General features: G+C 53.6%; 2 protein-coding genes across 2 annotated transcripts; one reads left to right on the forward strand and one right to left on the reverse strand.

Annotated features, from left to right (window-relative positions):
* Positions 1-2,128: 2,128 nt before the first annotated feature.
* CkaCkLH20_05858 (uncharacterized protein) lies at positions 2,129-3,430 on the forward strand (the record flags this gene model as incomplete). Its single annotated transcript, XM_038888575.1, has 1 exon — positions 2,129-3,430. One exon carries the CDS (start codon positions 2,129-2,131, stop codon positions 3,428-3,430), a length of 1,302 nt encoding a protein of 433 aa, XP_038745911.1.
* Positions 3,431-9,457: 6,027 nt separating this feature from the next.
* Positions 9,458-19,286, reverse strand: CkaCkLH20_05859 (ph domain protein; the record flags this gene model as incomplete). The annotated part of the gene is made up of 5 exons (XM_038888576.1): positions 9,458-12,109; positions 12,165-13,165; positions 15,102-18,774; positions 18,901-19,058; positions 19,169-19,286. 5 exons carry the CDS (start codon positions 19,284-19,286, stop codon positions 9,458-9,460), a joined length of 7,602 nt encoding a protein of 2,533 aa, XP_038745912.1.
* Positions 19,287-19,917: the final 631 nt, after the last annotated feature.

Genomic DNA, 19,917 nt, shown 5'->3' on the forward strand with positions numbered 1-19,917 from the left:
CTCGTCTTTCGACCTTATTCTCTGCTTCGTCATGAGCTGCCGGGGCTTGCCTCGGTCACAGAGAGCTTTGTGTAATATTTCGGACTTGAAGAGTCCTCAGAACGATGAATCGAAGAGTTCGTCTTACCAAGGAGAGACGGCCCCCTTCCTGGCTAGGGTTAACCAAACCAATTACTCGCATTTCGATTCAATCTTCTACGCTATTCTCTTAGCCCCGGAAAAAGCTGAACCAACTCTCTTGACACCGGCACACTCGGCGGCGGCCCACTGAGCAACCAGTAGCAGGTATGTGCCTTTGCTGCTTCAATGGCAGAAAATACATCCAGCGGCAAGCCTAGACGTACAACGAGCTCTATCACATGCATGCTTCGTTTTCTAAATAATCCCACTAGTGCCTGGCCTAGGATGCAACAACAACCGTCCAACCGCCTCCTGATCTCGCTCCTGGCTCCCTGTCTTCTGAGACATGGCGGTCAACCCAGATTTTGTCTTGTCGGTAACTCCGACTGCGATGGTCAATGTTGTCAGAGCCTCCTGATTGCTTACCGTACTGCGTACGCGGAGACTCAGCCAAGCTCCAGGGATGGCCACACTTGCTTCGACGTCAGAGCAACTTGGTCGTTGCAGTCGTCAACACTGAGCTGCGTATGGCCCGGAGTTACAGCGGGATAATAGTCTGTATCGCACATCGAGCAAGCATACGAAGCCTCCTGAGCCCCTTTTTCGATTCAACCACGATGCACCCTTCTTTCGGTGCACAGGATATCCTCGACTGCATAGGAATGCGGATGACTCTCGGGGTCTAGCACGGAAGCAGAATCTATCATCATTTTGACGAGAGATGGTACACCATTATCAGTCCTGAATCCTAGTGACGTTGACTCAACGCATGAACGCGGATTACCTGCCTGCTTTCGGATTAACCACTACACTTAGTATCGCCAGACTTGCGGCGGGAGAGAAGCGCCTACAAGCTTCTCCTAAATGTCTGTTCTGCTGTCAGAGACAGTCATTCTGTCCTCAGTTCAGATGGTCCGCTCAGCACATGCTACAATGGGTCATCCCTTCCATCTTCAGGGGAAGTCCGGAACCATCTAGAGCCGCTGCAGCCGGCTGTCAATCTTGCATGAGGTGCACAACCAGCACCAAGCCCAAAACTTCATCGTCAGCCTCGACTTTGCGTGATTCAAGACCAGCTGCCATCTTGATCTTGGGCAATTCGAGTCGATTGGAAGGCGACCTCGGATTTTATCAACCCAGTCAGTCCCAACGGTTCCCAACTGGCCCCTTCTCCAATCAAGACCACCCATTCGCAGGATCCCAAACAAACTTGTCACAAGTCCTCGTTGATCAGCACCCCTGGAGGCCGTCCGCACAGACATCCGATATGGACCTTCGCCGCCAAGATCACGGAGACAGACAGTCGATTGCTTCGATAGCCTACAATTTACAGCACTGTTGGTCCAGTGGGAGAAGGCAAAATAAAAGGGGCTTCAATGCGGCTCCGCCTGACTGGCCCGGAGTGATCAGATTGTCTCTTCAGAATATGCAAGGGACTCACTCCATGTTTCCAGACTGAAGTGACCGCGCTGCTGCGCAGTTGGGGCTCAGCCACCAAGGTTTCAGCCTCCGACCAGTACCGAACTTGGCACCCTCCTTCTGCAATATTCTTGCCGGTGGTTCTCACAGATCCGTCGTCATACTCTAACATCGGCGCGCCCTCGGAAGTCTGAGCACCTCGCGTTGACTTGCCTCTGGGCTGTTGATCTGGTGAAGACCAACAAAAATGCTCTGACCTCGTCGTCAGTTCGCGGTCTACGACCGCACATTGGCGTTACAGGGTTAACGTTTCCAGGCGGCCAAGGAAAAGTTTCCTACACTCGCCTCGCGTTTCCCTGCATCGCTTCCCCACGTCCGATCATTCACGGCAAAACATCCCCATAGTTGCGTCCCGACGCGCTCCTCGCCCACGTTTACTGCCGTCGTCATGGGACATATCTAATAACCCTCCGGCCTCTTCCTATGTCTCGGGGCTGTTTTCACGAGCAAGCGGTTGCTCTGCAGCCTTACACAGAATCATATTTGCAGTCGTTGTCTTATTCAGTTTTGGGAAAGGACAAACAACATCATGGCGTTGACCGTAAAACAACTTAATGCGGATGCTTCGTTCCTGTTGACTTTCGAACCGATCGTTCCGGAGTCGATACCGGGCATCTCTCCCAGGCCATTCAGGATTCTTATGGACCCGTGGATCACCGGACCTTCGACTATCTTTCATTCTATATTGTCGACCACGACGCACAAGGAGTCACCATGTGTCTGCTCATTACAGCATCTCCCCGAGCCGGACCTCGTCATTATCAGCCAGCACAAGAGCGACCACTGCAACGAGGCTACACTCCGTCAGTTGCCAGCGAGCGGATCAAGGACGTTGATTCTGGCTGAGCCCGCGGCAGCCAAGGTCATCCGGAGTTGGAAGTATTTCGATAAGAACAAGGTCCATACGATACCGCGATGGGAGGACCCTCAAACAACGGGGAAGCAGACCGTAATCCGAGTCAAAGTACCTCCATTCATACCTGGCGGAGAGCCCGGTGAAGTGACTGTCGCATTCATCCCCCAGCGAAGGGACTTCAAAGGTCTACACGCCGCCATTGGCATTACATATCGACCGCCTCCGACATGGCCAAGATTCACGCATCTAATCACACCCCCGGTATCACCAGCTTCCCAACGTCGAAGCACGCCATCTCCGTCTTCCCGATCCAAAGCAGCACCTGCATATATCAACTTGCCGACTCCCCCAGAGACACCCAGTACGCAGTCTCTCCGATCCGTCCAGTCTGCCGCCTCCACCCCGCCGCCAACTGACGCCCGAGACCGCGCCGTCTCCGTGATCTTCTCCCCCCACGGCATCTCATACCGCTGTCTGCACCAATACGCAAGCTCGCACCTCGTAGCCGAGGCAGCGCTACCGCTGACCGCGCTTCTGCACTGCTTCGACACCGTTTCGAACCCATGGTGGCTTGGTGGCAACATATCAGCGGGAATGCCGGCCGGCCAGGAGACCGCGACGGCCTTGGGAGCGAAGGCCTGGGTCAGCACGCACGACGGCGACAAAGACGTCAGGGGTCTTGTGACGAGGATGTTGAGGACGAGAAAGTATGCCCGGAAGGAGATCGCAAGCGTCGTCAGCCCTTCCTCGGACAGCGGCGACCGCAGCAACAGGTTTGAGCGGGAGAACGGCAGCGGGAAGAGTACCGAGGTTCTCGTCCTCGGCGTTGGAGAGGAAGTCGCCATGACGAGAGAGGGGGTCTGGAACGTTGAGCCGGGGGCTCGAGTGCTTCCGCGAAACTCTCCTCACGCCGAGAAGACGCAGAAGGGGCGCGCAAGAGGTCGGAACCTTTCGCCTATTATAACAGGAGCATGAGAAGGCCTATTGGTAGCTTTGAGGTGATACCCCGGGGACGGCGTGAGCTTTCTTTCAGCGTTCGAATTTTTGGATTTTGGATACCCTTCTCACGACTGAAGTACTTTGAAGGGAACTGGAGGACTGGTCATATACCCCTTTGAGGATTGTCGAATGATGGGACGACATACACGAAAACGTAGGACAGAATGAGGTCGGAGTTTGGATGCTGATGGATTTGCAACGGCATGGCATAGCGAGCCCAGGATGGCAGCGTGTCTTATGGAATGGGATTGGTTCATACCACGGATATAATATTACGGATTGAGTTTAGAGGGACTGAGTAGATCTCCTTCGGCTTCAGGCAGGCCTTTTACATAACACTAATACCAACATAATGATATGAGAGAGCTTCAATCAAGTTGCGGTTGTGACGATGAATGATGTACGTCGCTAGTCACCTGGCTACGATACCGTATACTCCCAACCGAGCCCATGCTTTTGGACGATATTTCAACCCGAACGGCAACGGCGATGGAATTGAAAATGCGTCAGTGATGCGAAGCTTTTGGTTCTTCTCACTATATTATGGGTTGGGTTTCCCGCAAAAGTACAGCAGAGTCGTTCTCAGAAGATCCTGTGCGAGTTGACACGCAAAACAGCACAGCTTGGCATACTTTGTGCGAAGATTAGGCTCAGCGACGGGTGCCCATGCTAGCAGGGCTAGGTTTCATCTCCTGCAAGAAATGGTTCATTTCGAATACCTTGAATAACCAGACGAGTGACGACGACAACGACGACGGACAACAAACGAAGAACGTTCGGCACAAAATGTTCCTGAGCTGGTGGAAAATGCCGGCGGCATAATGACACAGGAGTCCATGAATCTCTCACTTTCGAGGGATATCTCCTGCATGGGGTTAAGGGTTAGTCCTTTTTCCCTCTTGGAAACCTGGAAAAAAGCCGCAAGCTTGTAGGATTATATACTATTCGAGCCAAAGTCATTCAGAAGCGTGAGGTGAAGCTGCGTAAACTGAAGTATTGGCGGAATGTACATATATGCGTAGCCCCGTACGACAAGTTAATTTGAAATGCTGCAGGAAAGTATGTGAGTATTATGATCTTTCGAAGTCATCGGAACTTGTATCCCCCTCTCACGAGTTATGCCCGTCGATACATGTATCTTCCTCTCCGCCTGGCGCGTAATGATCGTCTCTGCGTCGTGTATTCTAACTGTAAAATCTCAGGAAGATGACGAACGGGACTGGAACGGCGTCGTTCCCGGCCGTTGTGTTCATTCAGATGCCGTGGGGTAATTGCCCTAAGCCTTCATCACTCCCTTTTGTGACGAGCCAAGGGTCAAACATCCTATCGTAACCTCAAGATACTTACACAGAACGGGCTGGGGTTGTATCTGACGCTTTTGGTGATATCATCAACGAGAGCGCCGGTTTGGACATTTATAGCCCGTACGAATACTGCAACATGAGAGCTATCAGCCCACACTCTAGACTTGCTTCAGTTATTCATGCGATGTTGATGCTCGTTGGGTACATACTCATCTTGCCTAGTCGTTCGTACTTGCTTTTCCTACCTCTTGAGGTCGGGAGTACCGTAGAGCAAGATCTGGTGGTGCATGGGGTGAAATGTAAGCTGGGGAAAAAGGCTATGAAAACTTCGGTCCCTCCACAGATCGCAAAGCTTTCTCAAATTCGGTCGGGCGGAAACAATCTTAGTGAGACGCAGTCCCAATACCAGTCCTCGTCTGGTTTCATCATTCAAGACACGCGTGGGTCATGGAAGCCGCAACTATCCTGATAGGATCTGCAGGATGTTGAACATCTCCTCTTCTCTGTTTCGCGTCTCTTCTGGTTTTCCGTCATCATTCTACAGGAATACGCAAGACATGTCGAGAGATGAGGAGAAGACCTTCATGCTTCCATCAATTCGCAAATGAAGGTTGGAACTCGTGTAGGACGCGTTCACACTCGTACGACCGGCTACGGCTGCTAGAATTACTCCAGAAGCTTTGGTCAGCTACCAACATTCTGTGTCTAGCTGGTGCTTCTGACAATAATGACGGTGGTTTTAATGACGACGATGATAAATATGCTGCAATTGGTGTGCATGAAGCCTTCTCTCTGAGGTCTCAGCCGATCCTCTCAAAGGTTTATCAGAAGAAGCCATCTCTTTGAATCAAGTAGCCCACAGAATCCGAGTCTCTGGAGCAGTTTCCTAGCGAGCTCTTCTTTTTGAAGGTCAGGACTAGGCTACTGCCACAGTGTTAACCGGCTGTTTAGAATATAAATGGTTTGCATGTATGCAACCAGAACCCCTAGCAAGTGGCATTGGGTTTCTGGTTGCAATTTTGTTCCAGGAACACGTAACGGTATCTATATCGTCTGCGTCCAGGGTCGTCTTCACAGTTGGCAGATGCAACCGTGATTCTGTGAGAGCGATCTTGACTATTTCAGTCATCTATCATTTCTGTCTTTGCCCTCTGCTTACTACAGAACGGAGGTCTGGATTAATCTATAGCCACACACGAAATAGCTCCATGAACAACCTGTGGGATCAGATGAGGGAGGGTGTTCACTCTGTGCCCTGAGTTTTTCTCAAAGAACAAATAACGACGCAAGCACGAGTTTCTCCAGTGTTTAGAACGTAAGAGAGAATATGGCTATAGTCATATTTATATGTACATGATTTCCGCAAGTTACTTACTGAGTACAGATGCGACTGGAGTGAGGCACAAATGGAGGGAAGGCGAGATTATCGTTGGCGCTTGGTAGTGAAGGAGCCCGTATGTCTTTGTCCGTTGGCTTTCGTCAGAGGTTTAGGGGACCCGGCGAGATGGTGTTCGTTACTCGTTGTGTAACAGGATACTTCAGCAACACTTCGATCATACCACATATTTGACTCATCGCCCAGCGATGGTTCTTGAATTCCTCTCGGTATACTGACCGATTTCCGTAAGAGTTGAAAGTCTTAGGCAGCAGATGGGTGTACAAGACAAGACAGCCTTACAACGTTACGATTCTGCAAGTAACAGCAAGCGACTCAAGCTTGTCTTTGTGTACAATGATGATACTGTGTTCGTTTTAACTCCTAACACGATATGTAACCGCGTGACAATAGACAATCAACATTGGTATAAATTCCACAGATCCTCGCGAAACAACATCTTTGCACCAAACGATATGCTCCAGAGTGATGCGCTTTGAACTCCCATACAAATGTAGAAGGTCTCCAACTGTTCAGCGTCTCACTCGAGGGATAAGACTACATACCCGCTACCCTCGCCGCTCATCGCCCTTCCTGGTCCCTTGGGTATCACCCACTAATGAACACGGATGCAAATCGAACGAGCAGAACAGGAGTTTCAGTCCAACCTTGGCTGCACTGCTGAACCCAAAATCAGGGAGTTAGAGTTGGGAGGTCGACAACATTGTCGTCGTGTGGGAACGACACCGATGATGCGGAAGAAACCTTGACAGATGGAACTGCCAATTTTATACCCAGCTCGGGACCGTTCAGTGATTCTTCTGAACTCAGGTTGGACTCTAGATTTGCATACGTTCATCACACGGGGGTGCGAACTCTTGACGGAATACGTAATTGAGCCAGTACTTAAAAGTGCACATGCTGTCGATATTCTCTAAAAGTTCTATAAATATTGTCGTAACTAAGTTGTTGGAGAGAACCGGAGACACCAGAATGGTTGGACTAAATTCTTCTCCCCACAGCCCCGAGAAGAACTCATGTGCGCAGCATACATTACATACTCCACACACTGTCAATACGTTGACGTAGACATACCAACCCATACACCATCGTCCTGAGCATATTCATACCGAATAGTGAGCAAGAAGAGGCCACCAACAGCGAGAGAACGGCATCTCAACTCGTCCCAGCCGGACATAATAGAAGCCCGCCCAACGAGAACGAGAGAACCCAACGTGTGAGAGATACTGCCAACTTTCAGCGTCACGAGACGTCTCGTCCACACCATAAGACTCATTCATTGACAAATCGTATCCGTTAAAAGTACGTCGAAATCGACGATCAAGCCTATGAGACTACAGCACATGTTCTTCAAACCAAATATCAACGGCAGCGAAGATCATGCCGTGTAGTCCATCTTCGGACACGCTTCGGTGCCTGCTTGATTCGACGTTACATATAAATACGCCGTCACTTGTATTCCGAACTCGATCTTGAAACCACAAGGCGATAACGTTGGTGAGATGCTGAGTGTACAATGCTTGCGAGATTGTAAGTTACCACGACCACCACTAAGCAATGAAACAACCGTCACCGTCAAGTTTCATCAGTAAGCAGCTTCCCCTACTCATCAATCATCACTTCTATCTCTCATAGCGTATTCCCCATCCTATTCACACATTGTATCCACCCAAAAAGACTACTCATCCTTCCAGGACACTGCCTCAGACTGACGACCCAGACTACTCAGTAGTTCAGATAAGGTCTTGGCTGTTGATGAAGACAATATGCGTTACTACGGTCTCATCTTGTGCAGAAAAGACAAATCGTACTCGATGTCTCCCCCCTTTTATACCTTCCAGCAGTCCAGACGCAACTACTTGGAGCGTGCTGTGCTGTAATCTCACCATCTTCCACATCGTCGATCTCAACGTGATTCTATAAATGTATACGGTGGCTTGCTTATGGCTCTCTTAAAAGAAACAAACCGATGGAAATTGATGAACTGCATCAGTATTTGTGGACATGCAATGATATATCATATTTCTCATCCGAGAACAACCTCGTCGAGCACACTATCACACTACAGCAGCACACACGAACATCCATCGTCGTCGTCTCCCACTCTTCTTGCTTTATGCAGACCAAATACATGAGGAGATGCACGAAGAACACGAACCCAAATCACCTCGTCCAGTGAGAGAGCACGCACGTCATGTCCCCGTCACCTCACATCCACAACGAGTTCCGTCACTGCCCCGGTCCACTCTCGCCCGGGTTACAACAAGCTCCCAAAAGGCCAAATGCTGTGTTTGTTGACTACCAAACACAACGCCACAAGATGCCCTTCTTATACCTCCCCCTTCCACACACATCGCACCCCTTCCAGACAACCAGCAAGATCCGCGCAGCCCCCATCGCCTCACAGTCTCAGTCTTGCCGAATTCACACGCCGTTCATCTTATGCCAACTTCACCGCCTCACATGAGATTGGGGAGTATGTAAACACCATAGAGAAGCTTGTGCAGAGATCAGGAGAAGAGCACGGGAAATGGGGGGTTCTCAGTTACCAACATCACCAATCCCTCCTCCACCTCCACAAACCAGTCTTCAATACCTAGGCATGTAACAAACCAAACACCCAACACCGTCATCGCGTTCTCCGACAAAGTTACAGCTACATACCGTAGGTGTCTTTTCCACGAATAAGCCAACGAGGACGAAGAGAGACAGAAGAACGATAGGCAAGCTACACAACCCCTCTGCATCTAGTTGATCAGCTATTCGAATACCCCTCGCCTTACGACCCCATGATTTATCTCCTGCCGTCGGATATCCAGCCGATTCATTGGGAGTCCATTATTTCATCAGAAAAACGAAGAGAAAAATCCTTCAAATAGTACCGTTTCGGTCGTCAAGGCCATGATCCTGCTGAATCCCATCCGAGAACTGACAAACCAAGACAAGACGCACTAACCCCGTCACAAGCAAGTCAGGAGTCAGCAATGGTAATGATATCTTGTATTCGTGATTTTCGTAGTCATCTACTCTACTCTGCCTGTCCTTAAACAGACCTTTTGCGTTTTCAGTTAACTACCTTTTCCAATAAGCCCCTACTCTTACTCTAAAACGCTCAGCCTGTGGCAGTTCCCCAAAACACGCTTTCTGACGGTATCCTATACTTGTACTTTGATATATCGCTTTTCGCAAAGTCAAGCACCTCATGCGCCATACTCTGCTGACATTGGCGCCCAAAAGTCTCCAATTCAAAACCTTCACCGCTTAGAACGGGGTTTAAGTGGACGCTCTCCTGGCACCGGGTTTCTATTTCGGCGGGCTCTGGGAGTCTTGCAACGGTGACGGAACCCCCAAAGCAGGCGTTTGCCCTCTCAACGCTGTAGTTGCAGGCGCGCTAGCCGGCGACCCACGCCTCGAAGTAGTGCGGATCGCCACGTATCTCAGCGCCTCAAGACGCTTTTCCTCAAAGATGCGGCTGCGTTCGCGCTCTTTTTCGATGTTTTGTTTTCTTTCCTCGTACTCCTCATTGGCCTCGTTCATCTTGGCGAGTCGCTGCTTGGCTGTTTTGGCGTTCTTCTCCGCCTTCGCGCAAGCCTCGTCAATTTTGCGGGCTATAGTCGAAGGAACACGTTGAAGCGGAACACTATTGGGACGGGGCTTTGCCGAGTCGCCCCAGAAGCAGCGGAAGGTGACCTTGGTCTGGCTCGTATCATCCGTGGGCGTTCCCCATACCACAATCTCATCACCATCGTAGATGGGGATCCAGTTCTTCGACGCACTAAGCGGGTTCTTGCAGTCGTGGGAGGGCAGCTGGTGTTTGTTGAGCATAACGCCGTTAGTAGCCTTTGTCGAGAGGTAAAAGGCAAAACCGTCGCCATTGTCGTCCTTTTCCCACGGCAGTGTCTTGCGGTACTTGCTGGAATCAAAGCCTTCCTTCCATAACATGAGCTTGGCTGCGTACTTCGGCACCTTGACCTCTGTCTTTGGGTTGTACACTATCGTGTTCTCTGGACCTCTGCCCCAAGACATGACCAGTCCAGTCACCGGTACAGAGATTCCAGAAACCACCGACTCGGGAGATGACTCCAGTACAGCCACTGCCCGTTTCGTACTCTCATCTTGAAGAACAGGAACGATGATCTGCTGGGTTTCTGGCGGCAAGGTATCAGGCAGGGAGTCTTCTTCCTCGGGCTGAGGTGCCGTCGCTGGTATATCCATCTCGGTCCCTTCAAGAGGTCTGCTGTCGTCCCGCTTGAACATCGTCTTTGTGTCGTTGATAGTCGACGGCTCGTTGACGTGCATTGCAGGCAGACCATTGCTGGGTGGGAAATGTTTGAACGCCAGCTCCCATAAGGGAGACTTTCCAGCCGCAAAACTTTCGTTTCTTGAGCGCGCTGCTTGTTGGAACATGTCGTATTGCAGCTGTGTCATCTCTGGGTATCGAAGGTGCCATGTTGTCAAGTCACTTCCCCAGAAGCAGTTTTTGTTGACAGGCCGATCGATTTGACGCCCTGATTCGAGTCTCCTGATTTGCGGCACCGAAGCAAGAAGCTTGTACTCCTCCATGTTTCGATCCATTTCTCGTTCCGCCAACGCGTCGAGGTTGCCTTCCGACTTGAGGCGCTTGAAGGCTGGCTTGTCCCTCGGTATCGGCTCGAACTCATCACTCGTGTCGACAGAGGATGGCTTTCGTTTGCTCGCGGTATAGAAAGTCTCATTGGCCTGCGAAGTGGCAGCAGACTTCATCTGGAAATCGGCCTCTGTCGCGCCCAGGCTCTGCGAAGCGACGTTCATAACCAGGCTATGGAGCTGGTCCGCCGACTGGCCATTAAGAGCAGAGACCGAGAGTCGTGCCCCGCTGCCCAGATGCTTCTGTCCAACAATAGTCGACGCATCTTCCGAGTCGTAGCTGTCGCGTATCTCCGTCTCGAGGCTATCGGTGCCCAGCACGCTCGACTCGCCGAGGTTGAGCCTGTCTTCCGGTATAACGCCGGAGCTCCCGACAGCAGAGACATTGACCTCTCCAAATAGTCTCTGACCCGCGTGGCCCGGGGGCCCGAAGGTGCCGTTCTCCTTTTCCGACTCTTCCTCTATGAAGTCGTCGATGAGATCGTCGTCGACAACGTCTTCAAACGGCGGCTCTGTGTCAGCAAGCGTTCGTGACTGACCGTCTTGTAAGCTGAGCTGCGATGCATTAATCTGCAGTTCCTCCTCCTCATCTATAATCTCATCGAATGATTGCTCGAAACTTGACTGCGAGGCAGTTCTGAAATGCGCAAGCCAGGCGTGTGCTTGCAAGTCCTTAACTGTTGCACGCGATTCTGGCCTCTTCTCCAGCATGAGCCGGAGAAAGTCGATGCCGCATTGGGAAACGTTTGCCAACGCCAATGGACGCGTGTTCAGCGGTGTAGTCATGATGTTGTGCAGCAGTTCCGAGTAGCTGACATTGTTTCTGACAGGGTACGGGGGGCTGCCCGTGAGAGCGTAGAAAAGAACACCGCCGAGCGACCAAACATCGATAGCATGGTCGTATCGCTGACCAACCGCAGCGCGCTTAACTCTATTCCTTGGATTCCGGCGGCCTTGGTCGTCGTATTCGGCGTACTCTGAATACACCTCTGGTGCGCAGTAGAGCAGTGTGCCGCAGAAAGTCCGGAGGAAGGTCTGCTCGTTATCAACCATCTTCGACAGGCCGAAGTCGGTCAACTTGACATCGAATGGCGTGAGGGAGTGAATAAGAATGTTGTCCGGCTTGACGTCTCGGTGGGTGATGTTGTTCTCGTGCAAGTGAGCCAGAGCACTCAGCAGCTGTGATGCCATTTGCTGGACGGATTGCTCTTGCAGAGGCCCCCTGTTAGTGATGAGCTTTCCCAAGTCACCGCCGCTGACGAATTCCATGATGATAATGAGCAGGCGGTTATCCCAGTCAAAGTGCTCAATGTAGCGTACAATATTGGGCTTTCGTAGGTTAGCAGGCTTGGAGGAAGGAGGACGGGAAAAGGCGACAGCTTACATGTTGCACCCTCTGCATGATTCTCATCTCGTTTTCCACCTTTTGATCCAAAACGCCGTTCTTGATGAACCGCCGCTTCTCGAGCTCTTTGGCGGCGTACGGGTTGCCGTCGAACTTAGACGTCACCTTGTACACCACTGCAAATGCTCCCTTCCCAATTTGGCCGACGCGGTTGTACTTCCCGGACCCGTCCCATTCCCTCGGAAACCGATCATTGTTGTCTTGTGTGGTACCCGAGGGCAACGCGATCCTACGCGGCGGCGGGTTCGGTGGTCTCCTAGGCGCGTTGTTGAACAAGTCGACGTGACCGCCTGGGCCCGGGGTGATGGTCTCGTTGTGCCTGGCACGCAAGGCCTCCAACTTGGCCCAGTATTCCTCCAGCTTCCCGATGTATGCGCGGTCGTACTCGCCCGTTCTCTTGGGTATCCTGACCAAAAACTCCAGGTCGCGGGATTCGTCGTGCATAAGGACCTTGATCCGCGAACCGTGACTGAGGACTCGCTTGATATCGCATCTTTCGTTGGGAGATTTCTGCTTCGAGCGCAGCAGGGTGCCGTCGACGAACGTTCCGTTGGTCGAGGAGTCTTCGAGCATTACGACGCCGTAGTCGTTGACGTATATGCGAAAATGAACGTTGCTGAGGCGCTTCATAGGGTCACTCGCGAAGCAGATGTCGCATCGGGCGACATTGCGGCCGAACTGGAAACCCTGGAGGGGGTCCTTCGTCTGAGCCGACAACCTCAGGATAACCGCATAGTCGCTATTCGGAGGCGTGAGCTGGAACTGGTCGGCCCTATCCTCTTCCTCGTAGTCCGGCTCCACTGCGTCTGCCTCTTCCCTACCGACGACATGTGGCAGGTGTTCCCGGGCGATTCGGTTTACTTCGCGGCGGGCGAAGTCAGAGTGTGGGTAGAGCACGCAGATGATGTCGGAGATGTCCTCATCTGAGAAGCCCGAGTTCTGCTTGCCTATGCGCCGGGGATCGAGGACATTCTGGGTAGCTGGACGGAGACAAAAGTCAGCTTGAGGCCGCCGGCATGGGACAAAGGAGCATCATCAACAACGGGATGGCGGGGATGCGTACCTTGGGTGGGTTGCGACCCATCACCCTCCATTGGGACCGGCTTGACGTCGAAGGAAAAGAAATGGGCGAGGGTCGTCTAGGCTGCCGTCGCGATCGCGAGCCGGTGACAGACGGCCTTGCTGGGTGAGAGGTTCGAGTTACGAGTCCGGTGCAAGAAAGAATCGCGGATGGGCAAGAGTAGCTGGTGATGCATTTATTAGGTACTGTGGTGGACTAAAGAAGAAAAAAAAGTGGTGACGGTCGCAAGCGTCGATGGATGCGAGAGACCTGGGGATGTTTGCTTTTTCCTTGACAGGCTTCAGCGGGAAAAACGTGCACGTCGTTTCTAACTGTCGTCGGGTCGCCTTGTTTCTGGGGTTGAGCTTGTCGTTGCCGTCGTTCGCCAGATTTTCGACAATGGCACCGTTTACGGAAGCAGGCGCAGTGAGCAGCTCTCTGTCGCGCAGAAGGTGGTGGTGAGGTAAGGTGGGTGGAGGGGTTGCAGCTGCAGTGGTTTTCCCCCGTCACCCAGCAACGTCGCCTCTTTATAAATCAAGAATCACCAAACAAGGACACGGGAAGCGTCATGCCAGCACAAACAACAGAACACGAGGAGGAAAAGGGCGCGGGCAGGTGATGTGGATTACTTGAGAGAAGAAGAGGAGAAAACACGGGCCATCGATCGATTGACGCGATTCCTCCGCGGTCGACGTGATGCGTGTTGGTAGAGCAGGACAGCCAGAAAAAAAATAGTCTTGTGACGGGACGCGATGGCGTGGACTCGGCCTCGAGGGTCAATGTCTCTGCTTCTTCGCGCTTGCGACGAGGCACTGGCTGACAGCCGCCTGAGACCGTGCGGGTCGTCCAGTGGTGCCAATCGCCCACGAGGCAGCCCGGAGCCGGCGGGGAGGGCACCTGCAGCGTCCACCACCTGGAACCACTGCCTCCCAGCTGTCGTCTCATCCAGTGGAAGACGGGACAGTCCCGTCGGCGCTTTGGTGGGACTTTCGTCCGTCCGGGCACCGAAGATCGCTGGTCCAGTGTTAGGCAATCTCGACAGCAAACCGCGCTGAACCAAAATGCCACAGGGAGGCAGCAACACTGGGCCAGTTGTTCAGGTCTCCAGCATGTCGCCAAGGCCTGCCAGCCACTCAGTGGCGAAAAGAAAGGGTCCCGTCGGGTCTCTCCTGAAAACCAGGGACCTGGACGCGAGTTCACGGACGCGAGATGGGGGCCCCTCACGGTTCCCACTGCCCCTGCCTTACCTTAATAAAGTTGGCGGCGGCAGCTTTCTCCAGGCTGATCCCGCTAGACCGTCCCATCATCGGAGGGATGCTGCCCTTCTTGACGTAGACTCCTGTGAATAGCATCGCAACAACACGCTTCTGCCTATCCAGGGATGATTGACGGAGGCAGCAATGTGTCCGTCCAAGCTAGACCTCTGATTCCAGCCACTTCACATCACAAACAATACAGCAAATACAATCAGGCAGCATCCCGGGCAAGACAATCAAGTTTGTCAATGCATTCTCATCATATGTGTTCGGCCGTCTACTAGTCGTTATGCCACTACCAGCCATGCTATTGTACTCTGACTCTACTCATGCGACAAAAGAAAACCCGGATGCTTATCCAGTCTTTCTAGAAACCAATGCTTCGGCCGACTTCCCTGTCGCCCTATTTCATCCTAAACGCCTTCCGTGGGACTTTCCCGCTATGGTATACACTTTTTTTGTCGTCGAGGCCATCATGCCCCGACTGTTGGTATTATGCCTTCGTGCTTCAACACGCTCTTCCATAATCTTTCCTTTCTCTCCATGGACCTGCTCAAAACGCCTGTCCCTGATATTGTTGTTGTTGGTAAGGTCTCGCACCTTGCTGATGTCCTGGCGAGTACGCTCCCTGAGGCATGAATCGAGGGTCCATCATCTGAGGACCGGGTGATTGACGACCCTGCCGCATCGCCATCGGGTTGACGTAGCCACCTCCCTGACCGTAGGCAGCTTGCCCATAGCCGTTTCCTTGTGCGTAGCCGCCGCCCTGTCCGTAACCAAAGTTCTGAACGGAAGCGCCGTAGCCGTTAGGCTGTCCTCGAGGGGGGCCCATTTGTGACATCTGGCCGCGAGACATGTTGCTCTGAGCGTACATGCCCTGTGGAGACATCGGTGACATTGGAGACATGACTTGCTGCTGCTGAGCAAACATCTGCTGTTGATACGCCGCTTGCTGCTGCTGTTGCTGCAGCTGTTGTTGCTGCTGCTGCTGCTGCTGTCTCTGGACTTGCTGCTGATAAGCCATCGCCTGCTGCTGCTGCCTCTGGTTGATGGCCTGCTGCACCGCTTGCGTGTTCATGCCCTGCTTTGCCTGCATTCTCTCACGCTCACGCGCCTGGATGGCTCCGACCAATCCAGCTCCCTGTCCCTGGTTTGCATTTCTGTTACCGGCCATGCTGATGAGCGGGGAACCGGTCATGCGAGCCACGTGCTCCTGCTCGCGGGCCGAGAGGTGAGATGGAAGCTCAGCCTGGTTCGACATTTCGAGCACCGCATTGGCACCGCGAGAGCCGGGCCGCTGTAGGAGGTCTGCCGAGCTGCTACGCGAATGACGAGCGGCCAGCATCTCCGCAGACGTGTTCCGAGTCATCGAAGGGGTAGGCGTCATTGAACGCATGGTTAGGATGTTGCCCGAAGGAGTCCGGCCGTGACCATACATGGGAGTCGTAGCTTGAGCAGCGCGCTGCTGGACAAATTGCTCAGCAGTCATGCCCTGACCATTGCCGACAGCGGCAGCACCCGGTTGCCAGGCAACCTTGCGGACCGTGTCTTCAGATTCTTGTCGGTTGTGTCCTCCGTCGTAAGGAGGAGACTTGAGAGCTGGCGAGAACGGCCTTTGGGGATTCGGAATGCCCTGTGGGTTCAGAGGGGTGGGGGTCTTGTTTCGGGCGGGCTGGTTGGCACCGTAATTGACGGTAGGGCCAAAGTTGACGTCAGGAATGGCAAAGTCCTCCCTGCCAGAAACCGGAGAGTCTGCGCCGCCCACCGTCTTCAAAACACCCGCACGAGGCCGATCGTATGACTTTTGAGAATGCTGGGTCTCACTCGATTTGCGGCTGGCGTAGTCGGGGCTGGCGGTCGATGCAGCATCGTCGTAGTAGCTGCCATCGCTCTGCTGCGTGGGCATCCTGCGGAGCTGTTGCTCAGGCACGGGAGTTCGACGAGGACTTTCGCGGAACTGGATTTGCGAGAAAGCCGCCTGGTCGATGATGTTGTTGCCCCAGCTGCCACCGCTGGAAGCCGAGATTGGGGTTTCCTGGGGGCTCTTCAAGCTGTCGGAACGAGTCGGGAGCGGCTTACGCTGGATTGCGTTCGCGGTGTTCAGCTCGGGAAGGGGAAAGCCACGACCGGTGCGATGGTCTCGATGCTGAGGTGGCGGAGGCCCCATCTGGTTCATGCCTCGGTTCCTCATCTCAGGAGTCGGGATGCGGCCAGGACCGCCGATGGGCGGGGTTCCGGTTCCTTCGGGCCGAGAAAAGTTGGGCTGAGGTCGTCCCTGAGGAGGAAAACCCGGCGCCTGGCCCTCGACTGGGCTCCTCATCTGCTCCATGCTCCTCATCTGCTGAGGACCTCTCATACCCTGGGGAGGCCTCGCATCGTGAGGGGGAAACTGAGGCTGTTGGTCTTCGACGGGGCTTCTCATCTGGTGGGGAGGACGTCCGTCTTGAGGGGCTCTCGCATCTGGGGGACCACGGGGTTGAGGGTCAGGGGGCAGCGGACCGCGAGGGTGAGGGCTGGGAGGACCGAACGAGTTCTGGGCAAGGGGAGATCGGGAACGCTTCTGGTTCATGGGTGGGATGGGGGGCGGGAGCGAGTCCGAAGGAGAGGGAGTATTATGGGTTAGAGCTTCACCAGCAAAGTTGTTGTCAGCAGAGCCTCCCTCAGTATTGGCGGCGTGAGATTGTACCAATGGGTTGGGTCCAGCACCATCCTCCCCACTTCTTCTCTCAGAAGAACTGTCTGATCTGTTATCGGGAGGAACAGCAAATCCTCCAGCCTTGGCCAGCTGTGATAGGGTAGTGTTGGACAAGCGACTGGTAGCCCTGCGAAGGTCAGGTGAGTGGTAAGGCTTGCCAGCAGGCTTGGACTGAGGTCCGTGGTTGAAGGCAGGCGGCGCAGCAACGGGCTCAGGCGACTCCATGTTTCGAGCTGTGTTCTCGAGGTCCCGAACAGGGGTGCTGCGAGCAGTGTCATCATCAGAGCTCTGAGTACCAGAACGCAAGATGCCCTTGACTGGAGTTGGGCCGCGCGCTGGCGAGTTGTTGTAAGAATTGTTGTAGGAGCCTTGGCTGTCATATCCTCTGTCATCCATTCGAGGAGGAGGCGCATGTCCCAACAGGTGGGGATCTGAAGAGTTGCGAGCGTGGTTTGCCTTGTTCAAGCTAGCAAGCACAGGAGGCGGCCGTGATGTGGCGACAGGCGCGGTTTCTGAACGGTTGGGTGCACCCAAAGACATGGAGCGAGATGAGCGGTTTGAGACCCCATCATCAGCAAAGCCCACTCTTGGCTTAGCTGGAACGGGGCTGGAAGAACCATTGCCAAAGCTGAGGCGGGCGCTCTTCTTGCTGCCACTTCTTTGACGGGTGCTTGCCCCTTCATCAACGGCATTCATCCGCTTACCGGTGAGCTCCTTGAGCCGCTTCCTCCATTCACGCTCTGTCCAGGACGAGCTTCCCTCTGTCAGAATCAGTCCAGAAACGTCCAGAATTTCGAGGTAGCCGTATCGGCGGTGCTTCGGCATGGCAAACATGAGGGATCGCGGGTCGAGGACACTGGCGACGAGTCTGCCGGGGCGACCGTAGAGGGCGAAGGTGTCCCAGGTCGGGAAGAGGAAACGCAGCAGCATTTCGAAACCGCTCACTGCGGGATGGGTTTCGGGCATGATAAACACGAAACCCTCGGTCGAGGAGGGCGGCTCAGAGTGAATGGTGATGTTGCCCTCAATCTTGAGCAAGGTGGATGCATCGATCAGGGCCTTGGCCTGAGGGTAGATGGCGTACGATGAGTAGGCGTCGGTAATGGTGGCAATTGGGCGGGCCTTCTTCTGCTTCTTGCCATCCTTCTTGGTGTCGTAAAACTTGATGCTTCCCTTGAGGACAGGGGTGGAGCGATCGTAGGGCGACTTCTTGCGCATCTCCTTCTGTGCCTTCTGGTACTCCTTCTCGTCGGGCGGAGAAATGACACACCAACACCTGCGCCAGGGCACTCCGGCGCCGAATCGTACACGCACCCACTCCTCCGTCTTAAACTTGGACCTGTCCATGATCAGGTTGATGTTGTTGAGCGACTTGCCCTTGCCGGCGATCAAAGCGCCAGTGTAGGCCTCCTGGAGAGTCGAGTGCTCGAAGATGGCGAGTCTGATGCCGGCGGTCCATTGGATTAGTGAGTGGTGGGAGTTGAAGTGCAGAAGGTAGCGGTTTCTGCCGGCAGTCGAGATGCTGAGGATGTTCTGCAGCGGCTGTTCGTCATTCGATCGTGTTGGTAGGGATTCGATCTGTTCGCCAAGGGACGATTGAATTAGCACTCGGTCCCCCGCCATCGCTTCTTGCGCAACCACTCTGCCGGGGTCTAGATGCGACCCCCAAAAATCCGACAATCGTCACTGGCGGGAGCGACTCACCATCTTGATAGAAGCGTCCGTCAAATTGATGAACTTGGGTAGGACTTCGCCGTCCTCACCGGCGGCGTCCAACTCTGCTGCGTCCCATAGCGACAGAACGGTACCGACGAGCTGCGCAAAGCACTCGGTCCACGTGCGGTCTGCATTGGGCTTGCCCTCTGTAATCTCCTGTCAGAAAATCGTCCGAAGTGACGCGCGTGCCTGCCGCTGCAGGTGCGGCCGAGCGCAAAAAAATAAAAACAGTAAACAAAAAAATAATAATACGTACGAGTGTTTTGATCGTCCAACTTCAAGAAATAGCCTTCCTGATACAGCTTGTTCGCATGACTGTTCAAGAAGGTGAAGATGGGCTGCAGCTCGGGAATGGTGTCTTCGTTGATGTCCATGAGGGGCGGCAGGTATGGCATTACCATCGAAAGTGGGCGGGAGGAGCTGCGTTGACGGCCTCTGGGGCTATTTAAAGGCGAGTCGTTTAAAGAAGTACGGGCGGGTGATGACGCATATTCGGGAGGTGGACGCGTGGGCGAAGTAGGCGTCGCGGGGCGCTGTGTGAAGCTGGAGGGAGGGTCGGGGAAAGGTTCTGTTTTTGATTGCGAATATGAGTGTGAATGTGAGTGTGAGTGGGAGGGTGAGTTTGTTGTTGTGGTGGTCGACTTGTACGGAGGAAAAGGCGTAGTCGAGTCGTGGGGAGGAGACGAGTTTGGAGTTGGTTGATTCTTGCCGGCGTCCCTTGGTGTGCCCGAAACGGAAAATTGGGACATAAAAGACAGGACTGTGCCCACGGAAGCAGACTTGGTCAGCATAATGTACGAATACGCCTAACGAACAACAACACCAGCAAGACCGCTGGCAAAAAAGTAATATTATCGCCTGACGCCCAACTAATTGGCCAGGACCGCCAGACGGGGATCCGATGTGAGGGGGTCTGCGAGGGAGCGGACTTGTGTGCTAGGGGGGGTCAGATGGAAGGGAAGGGGGGAGAGGGGCGCTTTGCTGGGCGGATTGGTAGGCGCTATG

This window comes from Colletotrichum karsti, assembly GCF_011947395.1.
Source record: "Colletotrichum karsti strain CkLH20 chromosome Unknown Scaffold17, whole genome shotgun sequence".
In the NCBI taxonomy this organism is placed as follows: Eukaryota; Fungi; Ascomycota; class Sordariomycetes; order Glomerellales; family Glomerellaceae; genus Colletotrichum; species Colletotrichum karsti.